Source organism: Pseudorasbora parva, chromosome 12, assembly GCF_024679245.1.
Source record: "Pseudorasbora parva isolate DD20220531a chromosome 12, ASM2467924v1, whole genome shotgun sequence".
Taxonomy (NCBI): domain Eukaryota; kingdom Metazoa; phylum Chordata; class Actinopteri; order Cypriniformes; family Gobionidae; genus Pseudorasbora; species Pseudorasbora parva.
In genome coordinates this window covers 26,297,892-26,315,581 of record NC_090183.1, presented here as the reverse complement: position 1 = coordinate 26,315,581, position 17,690 = coordinate 26,297,892, and the positions used below count along the sequence as shown (strand labels likewise).

At 37.8% G+C, this 17,690-nt stretch overlaps 1 protein-coding gene across 4 annotated transcripts in view; it reads right to left on the bottom strand.

The window, feature by feature from the left end:
• farp2 (FERM, RhoGEF and pleckstrin domain protein 2) overlaps positions 1 to 17,655 on the bottom strand; it is an 84,896-nt gene extending 67,241 nt beyond the window's left edge. For all 4 annotated transcript variants that reach the window (XM_067459566.1, XM_067459567.1, XM_067459568.1 and 1 more), the window contains exons 1-2: positions 17,541 to 17,655; positions 15,191 to 15,448 (exon numbers count right to left, since the gene is read on the bottom strand). In XM_067459566.1, the coding sequence (XP_067315667.1) occupies positions 15,191 to 15,394 (204 nt within the window). In that variant the 5' untranslated portion in view covers positions 15,395 to 15,448; positions 17,541 to 17,655. The remainder of the gene's footprint in view (positions 1 to 15,190; positions 15,449 to 17,540) is intronic.
• Between the last annotated feature and the right edge of the window lie 35 nt (positions 17,656 to 17,690).

Below are 17,690 nucleotides of genomic sequence, written 5' to 3'. Positions count from 1 at the left end.
CCCAAATCCAAAATGATGCAGCAACAGCCAAATGATTTTATGAATGTAACAGCCAACACATGACTGTATATATTAGATTACCTATTTAGTTCAATATTTAGCTCAATGAAGTAAGAGGTAAAGCTCTCAGGAATTTAGCTGCAGATGGCTACATTTTCCTGACTTTTCATCACTGTGGTTAAGAGTGTTAATGCCAAGAACAAAAAAGTAATTGTTGCTAACTCTACTCTCAAGTTCTTGACCATGGACTTGTTTAAGTGCAAAGATTAACACTCCCAGACTCAATACACTCTCTGTTGCAGGCATCAACTAAACGCTTCAGGAATCTGACCCTTAAAATAAACAGAGCCAGGCCATTTAATTCAAATAGTACACAAATTATACAATACGGAATCAAATTGATGCATTAAAATAACTGGCTCCAGCAAGAGACGTGTGACTGCCACCTGTGGCTAGCATTTCGGGTGGACAGCTGGACATAAAGAGTTTGTCAGCACTTAAAATGGCGGTTAATAAGGATCAGCGTAGGGTTTAAATGAACCTGGCATTACTGACCAACTGCTCCAGTGTGCTGCGTCACCCAGATGGTTAAACAGCTCGCTAAAGCCTACCTTATGAACCACACTCCCAGAGTGAAGTTCAACAGGAATAGTACACATTCAACATGCACAGCACAAAGCAACACATTATCTAGTTGTAGATGCAACGTGATTTAGTCAAATTTAATCAAATATCTCATGGGTAGACGAGTTCCTCTGAGTTGACAAGCTAAGCATTCTCCCTCTCTCTTTTTTACCAGTTTTTTGCTAGGGCAGCACTATTGGCCCATCGCTAAACCCCTACTTGATTTTCAGTAAAATGTTCTTGTAGGGGCCGGTTCACATACAATGCATTTTTCCATTCCACTGTGCCACTTTCCATTGTTTTTCAATGTAAACAAGTGTTAGACTGATGTATTTCGCTTCCGTTTTTGCAGCGTCTCGTGCATGACACAGTGTTCTAAAAATGCGGCGCAGTTAAAAATAAGTTTAACTTTATTTTACTACCACTTCACTGACCTACGTTTCATTCACACAAAAAAAATTTTTTTGTGAATGGCCACTAACATTGTAAAACTGATTGGACATTATTCTTACATGATAAATTGTGACCATTCAAAGCATCTTCCGGAGTTTAAATTACACACAATACATAGTATACCACTGTTTTGATGTGTTCAGATCACTCACACATGCCCTGGTGACCGCAAGTCTCATCAACACAATGCTCGTGGAATTGATTCTGAATCATCTCAGAATTCATCGAATTCATCTCGGTTGCATAGTTCCATTTAGAGTGACCATCGTTAAAATAAATCTAATATATAAATATATTAATTCTCTCTGAAAAAAAAGGCTCCGTAGTAAACTTGATCTGTGCTTGAGCAAATCCCCTGACTTGAGGTCAAAGCCGCCAACAGCCGCCAACAGGGCCAAACCAATGAAAAGCTTAATCTGTCACGCTTCAACACCCTTAAATTATATCAGAGTGAGAGATGGGAAAAGTTGTCATCTGAGTTGGGGGTGGCGAGGACTTGAAGCAATCAAGAGACGCTGGCCTCTAGGATTTTCTACATGGCCAGCTCTCTCAAAGAAGTCACTAATTTGTTCCACTAATTGCATCGTATGGTGGACTTAAGCAGGCCAAATGAGTGAGTATGTGCGAGGCTTCCTAGTGCGGACTGCACTGACATGGTAGATCGTACATCTTGTGACCTACTATTTGAAAGCTGTTGTCATTGTTGCTGTGCTGCACAAGATACCAAAGCAACTATAAATTTGTGATAATCAAAACCAACTGAGTATTTTGATATTATCATCATAACCCCCAACACAGATTAGCAGAAGCATTTAAAGTAAATGCTTGTTTAATTTCAGCATACATCTCAATCATTCTAATTAAAATGTATCCGCTTTCAAATAGGGTTTCCATAATACAAATAGTAGTCAATACCAGTAAAATTATACTGGTTTTTGTTGCCCCTACTATAGCTGCATTTATATAAGCAGCGACAAAGCAACACAATCCGATTCATGTCAATGGAGAGCAGTGATTTCTGGCTACACGAGCGACAGGGACCGTTGGCAACCGGATGGGGCATGTCCAATGACATAGTTGAGATTCGTTCAATTTTATGCAAATAAAAGCGACATTCAACAAGGAGTGAAGTCAGTGGAGCACACGCGATCCATTGCTCTTTAGTGCTGAAGCAAGATTAGTGAGAAGCTCATTTTAGTAGTCAGCAACTGTCCTATAATTTATGATATGTCTCCGTGTACACAAGGTGGTACTACAAGCCTGAATGGTTTCTGAGCCCAGATAGACTGCCATTTGCCTTTTTACTGCAGATAAATAGCCATGATGGAAAATAACACTCACTGTTTCTAGTACCAATTCAATATATATTTAGACTTTTCATTCCAAAATGTTTTTGTAGCCGCAAGAAAACTGAATTGTGGTCTACAAACATCTATGAATGTCATTGACAAATTGTACTAGGCAACCAACAGTGGGAATGCCTACCAGCGACCTCACCACTAGTCACTGGCGACATTCAGCGATAAAATCTCTGGTAGTGTGAAATGCAGCTTTAACTGATTTAATTTGAATGAAAAACAAAATATATAAATTGTGTGTAAAAACTTTCAATTACATCAAGTCAAGGTAATGATTTCAATTTGTGTGTAGATACTGAAAAGCAAGGTGGTGCTATACATTGAATATTAGCAATAATTTAGGACATTTTTATAATAAAAAATAATAATAAAAAAATCTCCATCTTCTGGTAATCTTTTCACTGGTGATGTTTGCCAATAATTTAGCCCACCTAAACCACATCTTTTTCGATAATTGAGAAAGTGGTTACTTCTTTTTAATCATGACTAACTTATATTGATTGTTTGAAGATACCAAAAGTAATCTAAATGTAAAGACAAATGAAATAAGCATACACAATGAAATAGCCAATAACCAATATGGCACTGATGTACATCCATAGTATTCTCTTCAATTAAGTTAATATTTTTAGTATTGGACTTCTGGCATCCCTAATAAATCACATGTATCTCAAATGATAAACCATCTAGTTATTGATATCACAGACTGCAAATAATTCCAAGAAACTAGAAAACATTAATTTGCAATTATTATTGATGATTCTAAATTTAAAGTTATTTGACACAAACAGACTCACAACAGTCCCTAAATAATAAAAGTCATCTATAGGTCTTTGAAGTTTAAAGACTTAGGCTGGACTAAGGTTGTACTACAATACTAGTCATACCACACCAACACAATCCGCCCAATACACACCTCCCTGCTCCCACTCACCCCATTCCTCCCACTCACCCCTCTTTACCATGTCAACCAAACTATTTACGAGCTTGTTTGCTCATGCTGGACTAGTCCTGCTCCACTCCCTCCTCCAAAATCCCATCAGCCAGCCCCTATATCTCCACTGTTCCGCATTCCCAATGATCGAAGCAGCCCCCTCACTCCACTGACCCCTCCACAAAGACTCATCTGTGACTCACACAAACAAAACACATTCATATATATTCATTAAAAACACACACACACAAATTTGTATCGCTCTGCAGGTCTCTTAAACACAAAGCAGGGAGTGAATGCCAGTGCTTTTTCCCCTCTGTTGTTATGAGCTGAATAAATAGGCCCAGTGTTCTTGAGCCTCCTGGTGCTGTGTGGGCGGAGCCCCGAGCCTACTGACCAATCCCATTCGACCCTCTCTTTGCAGAGCCGCCTGTTTACCTGGTGTCACTGCTGCTCCCTCAAAGTCAGTTGCAGTTGTTTTGGGTCTGAAAGCATATTCATAAATGGCTCCAACATTAACAAAGGAAAGAATCTTGGTACTACGTCTACATAAACACAGAGGGAATGTCTACTTTGGGCCCCAGCACAGTCTTACACAACACACATTGTTTGATTAAAAAGGAAAACACAGACATTATAAGCAAGGAATTTTGCCAATAAGGATTAACGTTGGCACACGGAGACAGCTCTTGGGCATGTTTTACCTTTTTGTTGTGCCATTAAAGTCATTGACGAACAGGAAATGTCTTTTAATATGATTGTTTCCAGGTCTGTGTAAGTTCAAAAAACGTTTCTGGCCACTGGACATTCTCAGCTTTTAAAGGACGGGCTGTTTTTTCAAGGCCTGATCCAGTTCAAACATCCAATGCAGCAATTAGTGTCTATTTTTACTTGAACATCAATGAAGAGCAAGCCCAAGATTGAATTACAAGTGTGTAAAGTCAGGACAGATGTGTTTCATGACCTGAATGACATGAATCATGCAGTAATGTTCGTCACAAGTTCTTGCAAATATTTATAAAGTAAACGGTAAAAGTATAAATGAAAAAGATATGTGCACAATAAAGAAAAGAAAAATCCTTTAAACTCTAGTTTAAAATGTGGCATATTCTTCATGTTGGTTTCGAAAAAAAAACTTTTGAACCAATTTTTTACTACCTAGTAGAGCTGCACAATACTTGATAAATTGAGTCATTTAAAAAAAAAAAATACAATGAAATTTTGTTATTATTATTATTCATTAATAAAAATAAAAAAACCTTCCACCTAGAATACATGTTTGTACACATTTTAATCACATTTTTATGGAGAGTTACACCATATTACATTTTGCAACCTGAACTAACCATTCCATGGTCCAATTAGGAGAAATTAAAGTTGTTTTTTTGGCTGTTGTTGTTTTTGACCATGACAGTTATCAGGGTCTTCACTATAGTCCACTCTATGGTGTCAGTTCCTGTTTTCACTTTTTTTATACTATTCTCAAAAGCAAACTGTTTTTATTAAACTTTCTGATATCAGGACAATAATACAGTTGACCTAATGCTCACCCACAAAATTGTATTAATTTAAAAATAATTTAAACGTCTATCATTCAAGATGTTTATTTAAAGTGGTGTACGCATAAATTGCATATTTTTTTGTTTGGATAAAATAATTTACAGATCTGGATAATTTTTTTTTTTTTTTTTGAATGGCATTGACCCAAAAGTCATTGTTGCAGCAGTTATAAATGTAACATTTGGATGCACCATTATTAAAATTCACAGCCCGGCGATAAATGTGTAAAGTTTGACAAAAAGTATTTGTTCAGACAAAGAGGACATTATTAAATGGCTGAGGTGTATTTATATCTGTTGCATAGTGTCATTGAGCAGATAAAGGGGACTATCTACTCTCCCCCCCCCTCTCCCCCTCTCTCCCTCTCCCTCTCCCCCTCTCTCCCTCTCCCTCTCCCCCTCTCTCTCTCCCTCTCCCCCTCTCTCTCTCACTCAGCAAGCAGCTGTGAACAGACCCTCATTGGAGAGTATTTGGCAAGTGTCCTGATCCTGGCACAGAGTCAGCTCAGTAAGAGAACTTGTGCTACGACACACACAACCTCTTTTGACTCTCCTCACGACTGAAAGCAGGGGATCTCCTAAAATCCAGCTTGCTCTGGCCCTGGGTTGTGCGAGAGGTCTCTGCAGTCTCCGTTTAATGTTGTCTATTTCTGCTGTTCCCCCTGCAGAGCCCCAGCTCTCCAGTAGATTCCTCAGAAGGTCACAGTAGGGCTTGAATGGCGTGCAGCGTGCGCTGGTCAAATTCCATGCAAATGTGCATGTTCTCTCTTTGTTTCACGCGCTGAGAAAACATATGGCGAACTAAATTATAAAAACCGATGTTCACGGAGCCCACACCATCACAGCTGCCGAAGTCATTGTTATGACTACAAATTTAGGTCAGTTTTGTATACACTCGAATGGCAATGTATTGAATAGATTTGACTCCTGTAGAAATAGTTAACTAAGACAACTTGTTACATAAAATGAAAGTTAACTGAATTAATTTATATATACACATTTCAGCTAGATGCAAAGCAACATTTCTTAATTGGTTTAAATGCATGTAATAAAATAAACTAAAATAAACATTATTAAATGATATTAAAAATAATAGTATCTAAATTATACTAAAATAACACTGTGTAGTAAAAATATGCACAAAAACTCTCTCCCCCTATCTCTCTCTCTCTCTCACACACACACACACACACACACACACACACACACACACACACACACACACACACACACACACACACACACACACACACACACACACACACACACACACACACACACACACACACCCGTGACTTTGACTGACAGCTTGGGGGATTAATTGGGAGAGTGAGCCGAGGCCTGTTGTCCCATGGGTGTGGATGGAACAGGAAGTTTGGGCTGTTGTAGCAGCTTCCTCATCACTTCCTATTGGCCTAGTGAACAAAAACTCACGGAGAGCCAGACGTCTGACAGTCAGAGTGTCTCGAGCCTGTTTATACTGGAAATGTCAAGGCAACAAATCATCTTAGAATATGCACCGACACAGACCACTCAGCTCTAAGCATGAAAATAGACTTCGGCAAAAACAGGAGACTGACTATCCCCTGCTTTCAAATTTGCACATCTCCCTAGTATGTACTGTAGTATGCAAAAACTTGTTAAATTAGTAGCATTTCAGAATATACACCATTCATGACACAGTAGGCAAACAATAGCCATAGATTCTGAAATGTGGAGCCAGTGGACAGTTTACTATGCAATGGGAGCTGAAGTGCCACGCAATTCGAAATGTAAAAAACTAAAAGAACAGAATGTAAACAGCTAGTTTCAAGTGCAAGCGCTATAATAAAGTTGTTCCTTGTGGTTATTAAACTTTAACAACAGCAAGTAAATTATTTTTGTTGCCGTATTAAATATGTCATAGATCAAAGAACACGTAGGTCAAAGGATAATGCCAAAATGGCAGATGAAGTATGTCCTGGAATGTAATTTACAACCCATACCTAAACAAGTTCTTCTTCGTATACTTTTGGACATCCATCATATAATAATTTACCATGACCCTTTTATTCCTACTAGAACTACATGCATCACCATTAAAAAGTTCTCTGTCGGTAAGACTTTTAAAAAGTCATACTTTTATTTAGCAAGGATGCATTAAATTGTTGAAAAGTGACAGTTAAAAACATTATACAAAATACTTCTATTTCAAATAAACTTTTTTTTTTAACATTTCTATTTATTAAATAATCCTTAAAGGTGTCATGAACTGGCTTTTTTATTTATTTTCTGTTGTCTGAGGTCAACTAGGTGACGTTTGTGTGGTTTTTACATTCAAAAACACCATAACAAGTACGTCTTTATCAAACAAACACAATGGTTTATTTCTCATCCACCCACGATTGGACTATTATTTTTGTATTACATAGCACGTACAATCATTCGATAGAAGCGCGAACCACGTGCAGACACATACACGTGCGTGAGTGTGCCCTTCAAATGTCACGTCAAGAGAGAGGGAGAGAATAGCAGAACAAGAAAGGAATATTACTAGATTCATCTGCCTGCCGACCGGCTTTGCTTCGTTTGGGCTTCGTTTCGTCAGTCGTTGACATCAAGATGTGAACACGATCCGTTTTCTGGACCTGGTGTCTATAAAAGCTTTTCTTTGACTAACAAGGATGTTTTCAGCCCTGAAACTTACAGGATATTCTTATACAGTGCCTTGCGAAAGTATTCGGCCTTTTGCCACATTTCAGGCTTCAAACATAAAGATATAAAACTATTTTTTTTTGTAAAGAATCAACAACAAGTGGGACACAATCCACAATTTGAGAGCTACTTTTTAAAAATGAAAGTCGCCAAGAGCTACTCATGTTCTACAATACTTAAAACTCTTAAATAATGCCCCGTAATTCTCATATTAACAACAATCCAAACTGTTTTAAACCTGAAAGTGTGTAGTAGAAGTTCCAGTAGTCGGTACCAGCACCATAAACATTTTACGGTAGTCAGTACCAATTTTGGTACTACAGCAAAACGTTTTTGTTTTTTTTGTTGTTTTTTTACCATTTAAAAAACATAAAATAAAAAAATCAATTAAATTTAAAACGTTTATTATTTACGATGATAATTATTATAAGTAAATCATACATAAAAACATTTAAAGGCTGTATTCTGTTTAAAAAGTAATCATTGTTTATACATAAAATATCAAGTGAAAAATAAGGAACCATCTAGGCATAATTATTATTATTAGTAGAGACGTATTATTATTACATAGAGATGTAGTTATACTGTATAGGCTGCAACAGTTGCCTAATATATTCTGTCAATTTCTCCACGTTAAACTTCACGTTAAACCAAACTTTTATTATGACGGGTTGCCATGAAGACCTTTGAGTGTCTGTGTTCATATGACAGCTTACTTAAATGAAACGTTAAATTCTCATTAAGTGACAGTTTATGGTTCCGTGTGTCCTCATAGTGGAACACGGCAGAGACACGCGCGTGTGTGTGTGTGTGTGCATGCTGCCGCGCCCTTGCATCTGCGCCTGTTATTCACACAGAGGCGCAGATTTGCAGGAGTAATATTTAAATAGTAATATGCAGTTTTATATTCACAGACACTAGTATATATATGGCTACAGTTTGGAGCCCTGTGCTTGGATTAACACAAAATCTGCGTGTACCGAATATAGCCTACTCGGGAGTTGGTAAAACTGGTAATACAGAAATGCTGGTATCGTCATTTTTTTAACATTTCACTACCAACATCGTACTAAAGTAGCCTACCTGTGCTTGTGACAACCCTACATTTGCATGTTTACATTTACATTTGTTCATAAATAAAAAATTCTAAGTCAGATAAAATTAGCTCACTCTGATTAGATGCAAAGTACGTCTTGGCGAGCTACCTCCAATCAGGCCATGAGCTACTGGTAGCTTGCGAGCGACGTGTTGGAGACCCCTGGTCTATACTAAGTATGTTTAAATTAAATGTAAAAAAATGTTTAAGAGCTGCATCTTTCCAGTAAAACACTGTAGTTAAAACAAATAGGGAAAATAAAAGTGTTTGAGTCAGATGTAGTTCAGCAGTGTCAAAAATAGAAATAATGTATTGTGAAAACTGTTGATGCATCACCACATGCCATACTTCTACTGTATATACATAAGACACTTCTACTGTAGCGTGCAGATGACGATGGGAGCAGTTTTGTTCTTTTAGTTCTTTTTGTCCTTTCACAGGGTTTCTTTACAAGATCAAAAACCCCAATAGGAGGGAAAGAGCGAGAGCAGTGTCAGCACTGGTGAGAAAATACAGTGCAATTTAAACAATATACAGAGTTTTCACTGATCAAATATCAATCAGTCTCGAATTTGTTTAATTCACGTCTGGGAAATAGGCCTAAATATTCACAAATTGGCTACAAATCCTCAAAAGAAAGCTAAAAGTAACATCCACAGAATCAGGCTAAGGGGTAAAAGTCCATAAATACATTTTCCCTGATTTCTAAGTTGGAGAAAATTATAACTCGGGCAGACGCTGTGGAGGAGAGAACAAACCCATATCCATAAATACATGCTGAGGCTGGGATTGCTGCAGGCCTTCAAGCGTTTAGATGGCAGCACAAATTACAAGTTGGCGATGCAGAGGAGCGGCTCACAGACGAGGAGAGCAGGTCAGTGGGTTTCCGGGTGAACTGGAAATGAGGTTAGAGTCAGAACAAACAGACTGGTGCCCAATATGCACAAGCATTCATTCCCTCATGACAAATCATTAAAGACTGTGTGGACCTGCCAGTTCCTAAAACTCAAACGGCTGTGAGTTTTATGCCACTTTACATTTAATTTAAAGGCAGGGTAGGTGCTTTGTTTCAGAAGCATTTTTTTGCTATGCTGGTTGAAAGTCATATGCTGAAGGCGTAGTAATATAAAATATTCGTCCAATATTCCAATAATACAAAATATTTGTCCAATATTTGTTCCGAATACAAAGGTACGACGTCCTGCCTGCCTGTCAATGTATGGATTTTCATACGCGTCTTCACCATTCAGAGTTCCTCCTGAACCAAAACAACAATCTTATGCTGCGTCCATGCCATAACTACTGTAATTCAGTAGAGATGGAAACCTGCTACGCTATACTTGGAGCGGTTTGTGACACAAATTTACACTTTTCAATGGCAATACTATCAACAGGTGAAATGAATCTGCAGCAGTCAGGTGGTACAAGTAAGAGCTCTTTAAGTTGTTTGTTCATTATGTTGTGTGTCTCTCATGATGCTTTTGTTTGTCTCCCTGATGTGCGTGTTCATGTGTTTTGGAGGAGGTGTGACTTCAGAGACACTCTGAAAGAAGAGTGCCTTGTTGTTGCTAGCTTCTCTGAAAATTAACCAACCTTTAAGGACGGATAAGAATGGACTAAGGCTGTTTTTACACTTGGCATTAACATGTGACCTGTATCCAGATGTTGTCCACATACATATTGAAAAGACAAGTGTAAATGCACTTCTGATTAGAACATTATCCTGGTCCAGAGGTAGTCGAGGACACAAGTGATCTCAGTGTAATATAAACGCAATGCAGCCACTGTATATACATTTAGAGGGCAATGTCATAAATCCCCGCCCAGTCTCTCCGTATGGCTGAAAATAATGGGCAAAGTTGACTAGAAATGTAACTTTTTTTTGACTTGGAGATTTAGAATTTTTCAATAAACATTGATCTTTAAAACTGTGTATTTAGACTTATACATGATACCTGGTGTAATTTTTAATTTTTGCAATATTATCTGAGTCGATCACCTGTACGAGACATGAGATTCAAATGAAGAGCTGCACACTGCTTTGCTACACGAATAAATCAGTTTTTTTTTTTATGTTTTAAATGTTGTATGTTTTTTTTCCAGCATGTTTATTAAAGGATTAATTCACTTTAAAATTCCCTGATAATTTAATCACCCCCATCTCATCCAAGATGCCTTTCTTTCTTTCTTTAGTCGAAAAGAAATTCTGTTTTTTTAGGCTTTAGAGGGCTCTGTACGATCCAAGCTGAGGTTAAAAAGTATATAAATGTTTTAATTTTTTTAGAAAATGACAGATGGTTTCACTAGATAAGACCCTATTCCTCGTCTGAGATTGCGCAGATTACATTGATTTGGACCTTCAAGCAGCGCATCATTGCGTCACTCCCAGATAACAGAAAATGGGCAAAAAGACGGGATGTGGGCAGAGCTGCGGTGACACGATGACTATCAGACAGCAGATAAATGGCTATCCACCTGTCACTCAAAGTGGCCATTCCCTTAATTATGCATAACTTTAAGGTTTTATATAATGTAAACGAATGAATTATAAAAAAAAAAAGTCCAAAACCACAATTTGTACCAGGCTATAAACATGTTTTTCTGCTGTAAAGTTAAGAATTTTAACATGGGGCTCAATGAGATTCTGCTCCCTTCTGGATTCTGTCCTTAGTGGCCAGTCGAGGAATTTCAGTTTAAACTGGGGAAGGCTGCCGCTTGGTTATAACCTTAAACCCGGATGGATGATTTGTTTAACATGGTCAACCCCTTTTATTTTTGTATGATCAAGTTTGAGAAATTGCTTCATTAAAACTTAATTTGGTCTAGTAAAGAAACAGCAGTTGTTTAATTTGTATCGTCTTTACTCTTAATCTGTTGTCATTCTGAATTGACTTCTTTGACGTCATCTTGCGTTTGAATTCTTTAAACTCATTTGAATGTTTTAACTGAAAGGACTTAAAAACACATGCAAATGATCAACTATGATGGTTAAGCTTCGCAATGAATACACAAATCACATGCATGAATCTTGGAGCCTGGTCCGTACGGATCACGATCAACTACAATCCCTACTTACTTGACCCTTCACATTTTGCGATGTGACTATCTTGGATGCGCAAATCGTGATGTCGATGCTGAAATGATAAATTGTGCAGCCCTAGAAACTGGGTCTCATTGCACCCATCACCAGGCAATGCATACTTTGTTTATGTTTAGACTAACATGAACAGTAGTTCAGCACATCTGTCTTTATTTCTTTGGTCTGGTTGTTTAATCCTGAGGGTCAATTTGGGATATTTTCCCACTGCTCTCACACTCGTTTACCTGAGTGTGCTCACGAACAGTCCCATCTTGGAAACAGATGTGGCAACATGACATCAGACCCACAATGCAGAGAGCACACAAGTGCACGTGTGCGCACACACACACTCCTGCTGAGAATAAACAAAACCCTTTCATGAGCAACACCAGACTGCGTTACCGCCGGTTTAGTGCATCATGGAACAGATCACAAAGCCATGTTGCCTTATGAATCATTAAACACAATCTGCCTAATAAAACATCCACATCATCTGACAACAGATCAATCAATACCGCAATTCATACGCACTTGGCAGTGCTAAATAAAGAGTAATGGAAAACAAGTCCCAATGCACTCCTGGTGAACACTAATAAATCTTTGAACCAGAGCTGACCCCATTGTTCTTCCATTATCTAGACATAATATGAACAGTCATTTACCTCCAGCAGGGTCTCTCTGCTTCAGTACAGCATGTTTGGTGGCACCACCGCATTCCACAGTCCTGTAGCCTAATAAAGCTGGATAATGACCATTTTCCACTCTCCCGTGTTTGATCTTTGTAACAGGGGAATTCAAAGCATACTGTTATCTGATCTAATTACGGGAAGTTCTCATCCTCCACTAAAACACTTAGACTGTCTTATAACACCACATATAACATAATTTAGATAATCTTCCATGTCAGCCCAGCAAAATATGAAGGAGAGGTTAAGATTGATTCAGGTGTTGCTACAGTAAAGCCAGTGAAATGTTCCCAAGTCACTGAGCAGCTGGCAAAAGTAAAAGTGTTTGAAAACCCACACTGCTAATCTCAACAGTGTACAAACAAGATCTTATATCTCGCCCCGTCCATGTAATTTTGCACTCAAATGCTGGTCATATTGTTGGAAACTCAAGCAATGCATTTCCACTAAAAACCTTTGATTTTTCAGATCATTTCACCCATTGTGATAAATAAACATGACATCAAGTGGGAAAACGCATTTGTCAGATGTGTAACTACACCCAGGCTAGCATTTAGAAAGTGACTTCAGGCCTTGGGTGTAAAACAGACTTAAAGACTCAGGATTTAAGAGCTAAAGCCATGCAGCTGTCACCCACCACAATCGGCACGCAAAAGCAAGACTGCCAGAGGTCTCCGGAGAGACGGTGGTTTACATTCTCCAGCACAGCCGCAAATAGACAAAACCAAACACAGTGTGTTTGCTACAGCGTGCTTGTCTTTAAATAAACGTTGGGTAGCTGTTGCAAACATAATAGCAAACGTACAATATTTGTGCAGTGGAATCAAACAAACAAAACAACCAGGCAAACAATTAACCAGAGAACTATGAAAGTATGATTATGGTGTAATGATACAATTGTCCAAAAATAACGCACTATTTACAGATAGGGATGCACCGATCCGATACTCAGTATCAGTTCCGATCCAACCTTATTTGCTGTATGGGGTATTGGTCAGAGGGGACCGATCCAAATCCGATGATGTGCGTATAATATTCTGTGTTATTGTTAAGCCTTAGTGCCCCACAAAAGGCACATTATAAAGCATCATCAATTATTCTTGCACTACATTATAAGTGTTCTGAATCCATTCCATAGTTTAATGTGAGGTACAGATGAATATTTAAGTCATTAAATTCAAGTTCACATCAATGCATGAATCCCTCTACTGGGGCTCAGTCACTCGCCATTTAGCTTTCAAACTGTGTGTCGCGTTCAGTTACGACAATCAACAAGATGACTCTCTCCAAGATGTTTCATTGTTCCTGTTATAATGCTTGATTTGAAGATCTTGCTGGCGTTTATTGCTTTATATCGGGTTACTTTCTACCAGGTGTCAGTTAGATCACAACACTTGACTAGATATTGTATTGTTCTTCGGACACAGTAACTAAAATTAAACTGTTAAAAGAAACGGCTTAATAAAATATTGCATAGATACACTACATGTCGATGTATCTTCCTTTAGGGTTAGGGTACCTAGGTACCTATACCTTCCCTTTTAGTGTTTTGAACTTCTCAATGTGGACGGAGTGCTGCGCGCTGTGACTCTGTTGCTTCAAGCGCATCATCCTGCACACAGAATGCGCATACGCGCTTTGTGCCGCTCTTTATTATAATACTTTAGCACTATGAATGATTATTAATAGCCTTTATTGTCCTGCCCTATCTATAATATATTGCTGCCTCATTAAAAATGTGCTATACATTTAAAATAAATGTAATTTCTTAGAATATAGGCCCTATTTCTATAAATAGATTTACTTGTTTTTCATGAATGTATTTTGTATAACATTTTACCAGATTTACAGCTACACTTATTTACTTTTATGGTTTCCTTAATTTTTCCCCCACTAAATGTTTAGATTGTATACAATTATTATGTACTCGTGATTTTGTAACTTTTGCTGCCGAATTATCCACTAATCTAATTTATTCAGCATCTATAGTAGCATTTTTTTAACCTTTTTTTTCTTCCAGATTGTGATATAGATATATATATATCTTATATATATATTTATTAGTTGTTTTTCTTTATAATGAAGTTGTCTGTATTTAGTTGATTGTGTTTAACTCACAAAAGAGGAATCATCAGTTCAACACACTGAGGTTTAGAAATTCTACATATAATTTTTAAACAAAACTGCATTGGTATCAGATTGGTATCGGTATTGACCGATACTCCGAATTTTTTATATCGGATCGAAAAAAAATGGTATCAGTGCATCTCTATTTACGGATATTATAACGAAGAACATTTCAGCAAATGAAAAATGCCATGTGAAAATGCAAAAACTTTGATTCAAAAGTATGATGTTAGTAAGCTCTTCTTTTTTTAATTAATACTCTTCAGCCAAGATTCATCAAATTGACCAAAAGTGACAAATAAATACTATACTACTGAAATATATTATATAATCCTGAAAATATGCATCATGGTTTCCATAAAAAACAAAATGAAGCACTGTTTTTAACATTAATAATGTTAAGAAATGTTTGATCACAAATCAGCAAATTTGAAGGATTTCTGAAAGATCATGTGACACTGTAAACATTCAAAACATTCAAAACATTGAATTTTATATCAAAAATTCAAGAAGACTCACCCAGGCCGATATGGAAATGAACAGCGCACAAACATGAAGAAATTGATGGGAAGTTACTCACCTCAAGCTCATAGAACTCCTGAGCATCATCCAGGCCCTGGACACGGATCTGAAGGCCCTTGTTGTGGCCTTTCCCTCCTGCTCCCATAGCCGAACTGAGGCTCTGCCCGGGCTCCAGGGTGCTGATGCCGGTGTTGCATTGAGCTCCGAGCCGTGTCCCTGCAGGGGTCTGTAAGGAGCGGTAGGTGCCCTCGATCTCACCCATAGCTGCTCCCAGTGCAGCCGACCCCCTCTCTCACGCACATACACACACCCCTGCCTGGAGAAAACAGAATAATCAAAGAAATGACTCTAATGAAATTAAATCTCACGCCAATTATACAGGAATTGATATCATGGCAAGATATAAAAGGACTACTCCAGGATTCAAATACGATACTTATGAAAACAGATTTACAAAGACAGAGTCCATCAATGAGCAGAAAGAAAGAGAGAAAGAAAGAAGACATTCAACTACAATTTTAAATTAAAATAATTTGTACAATTTCCACCTGGCAAATTCATCTTTGTTTTGGCTTGTTTCGAACAACTCAACAGAAAACAAACAAGTAAAAGACCAAAATGCTCTAAAGAACGCAAAAGACGAGCAGAAATGCGATCTACAGCTCTCTGTCAGTGACGAGCGTCAGGTAAATGAGTGAAACACACATTTTTATCAAATCATACGTCATTAATAGCGGTTCATTTCCACGATTTAGTACGATTGCGTTCACATCAGCAACGGACCAGAGTTCACATGAACCGAACCCCAGACCACCTTTTTAAGTGGACTCGAGGTACGGTTGGCGGGTGCTCACCCGAGCTCAGAAGACCACGTTCACATCAACCAAACGAACTGAACTCTGACGCCAATCAAACCCGGATGTGCAACAAAAGTGCTAGTGTGAAAGCACCCTTTAACAAAAAGACCAACTGTGCTGAGCTATATAACAATATATATAACAGCTATATAGCTATATAACAATAGTTTTTTTGTCAATAAATGCATCCAAACAGTTGCTCATCCGTCAAATAAAACATAATATATTAAATCGGAAATCAAGGGTAACCCAGGTATGATGTCATTGGTAGGCGACAGACGGAAATGGTCTGTGTCCTGGTTAAAAATGCTGATTTATCTGGATTTAAACATTGTTGGAAATATTTTGGATAATACAAGCACAAATGTCAACAAAACATATAACACTGTTCTAGTGCATTTTGGATATTTTAATCCAATAATCTTACGTACTGTGCCTTTAAAGGCAACTTTAAATTATAGGCATGGCAATCAGAGTTTATGCATTTATTGTCAGCCTAGATTGACAAACGGTCAAGTTTCAAGTCAAACATTCCTGACTGCTCTACACATTAAATATCTCACAAACACAATTCATTATGACCAGCTCCCTTTCTTTCACATGGCACTCCATACAGTTCCTGCCACAACAACAGTGTCATGAACACAAGACGCAAGCTCACACGAGTCCTTACAAAACACTTATGTACTGTCAAATTTAGCACAGTGGCTTGCATGAGGTCTGATTAACAATGGAAACATTACAGTATCACTGTAACAGGACCAGCTAAAATATCCTAAATAAACATGCTCCACTCTTTTGATCTCTAGCAACAGGAACAACTGGGAATCACATTCACTCGGCATTAAATCCAACAGCATTCTGCTCGTTTCTGGCTCTTAAATGCAACAGGTTGTTTTAAATAATTTGACTGGAATGCCTTCAAAGCAGCACAGGCTCACTTACAAGCTGTGATCCAAATTGACCCAAGTTATTTCCCCTCATAGGAATGAAGTGAACATATTCGAGACTGAATACTTTATCCAAGAATTAGAGAAATTCATACCCGCTGTTTAACCAATGACCAGCGACCATTTTTTTTGACCAAATTTTAGTCATGAAAATAATTTTCATTGCAGGCTGCGCTTTATAACGCAAGAATGTTTAAAAACTATGAAATGAAAAGTCTAAATAAATGATAGTTGTGTAACGTTAACTTAATGTAATGAGCTAACGTAAAGCTGCATGCACCCAATAACACCCAAGATAAAAATCTCTGCAATATCTTCACCTCTCACGAAAAACTCATTTTACTTATCGTTTGAGAGTATTTCACAAACACCGGCAGAAATATCCTCAACTGTAGCGAAAAATAAAAGCATACATTTCGCTGTTTGGCATTACAGAGATGAAACAAAGACTGAGAAAGTTTAGTCAAACCACACAAACATGCGAAGAGATCATAAAACTCTACCGTATCCTTCACTGAGACGCGTTTAAATAAACTATTGCCAATATTACTGGTTCGCATTTGCTTTAAAATCTCGATTTTGTGATAAATCGACATCATACCTTTTATTTTTCGCCTGGTATTTTCTTCAGCTCTATGTGTATGAGTTACACGTCCGACCGTCGTTGTAGGAGAGCTGCGGCCAAAGCTGCGTTCTGATTGGATGACTTCAGAGGGAGCTTGCTTTCTATTGGTTCAGTTTCGTACTGAAA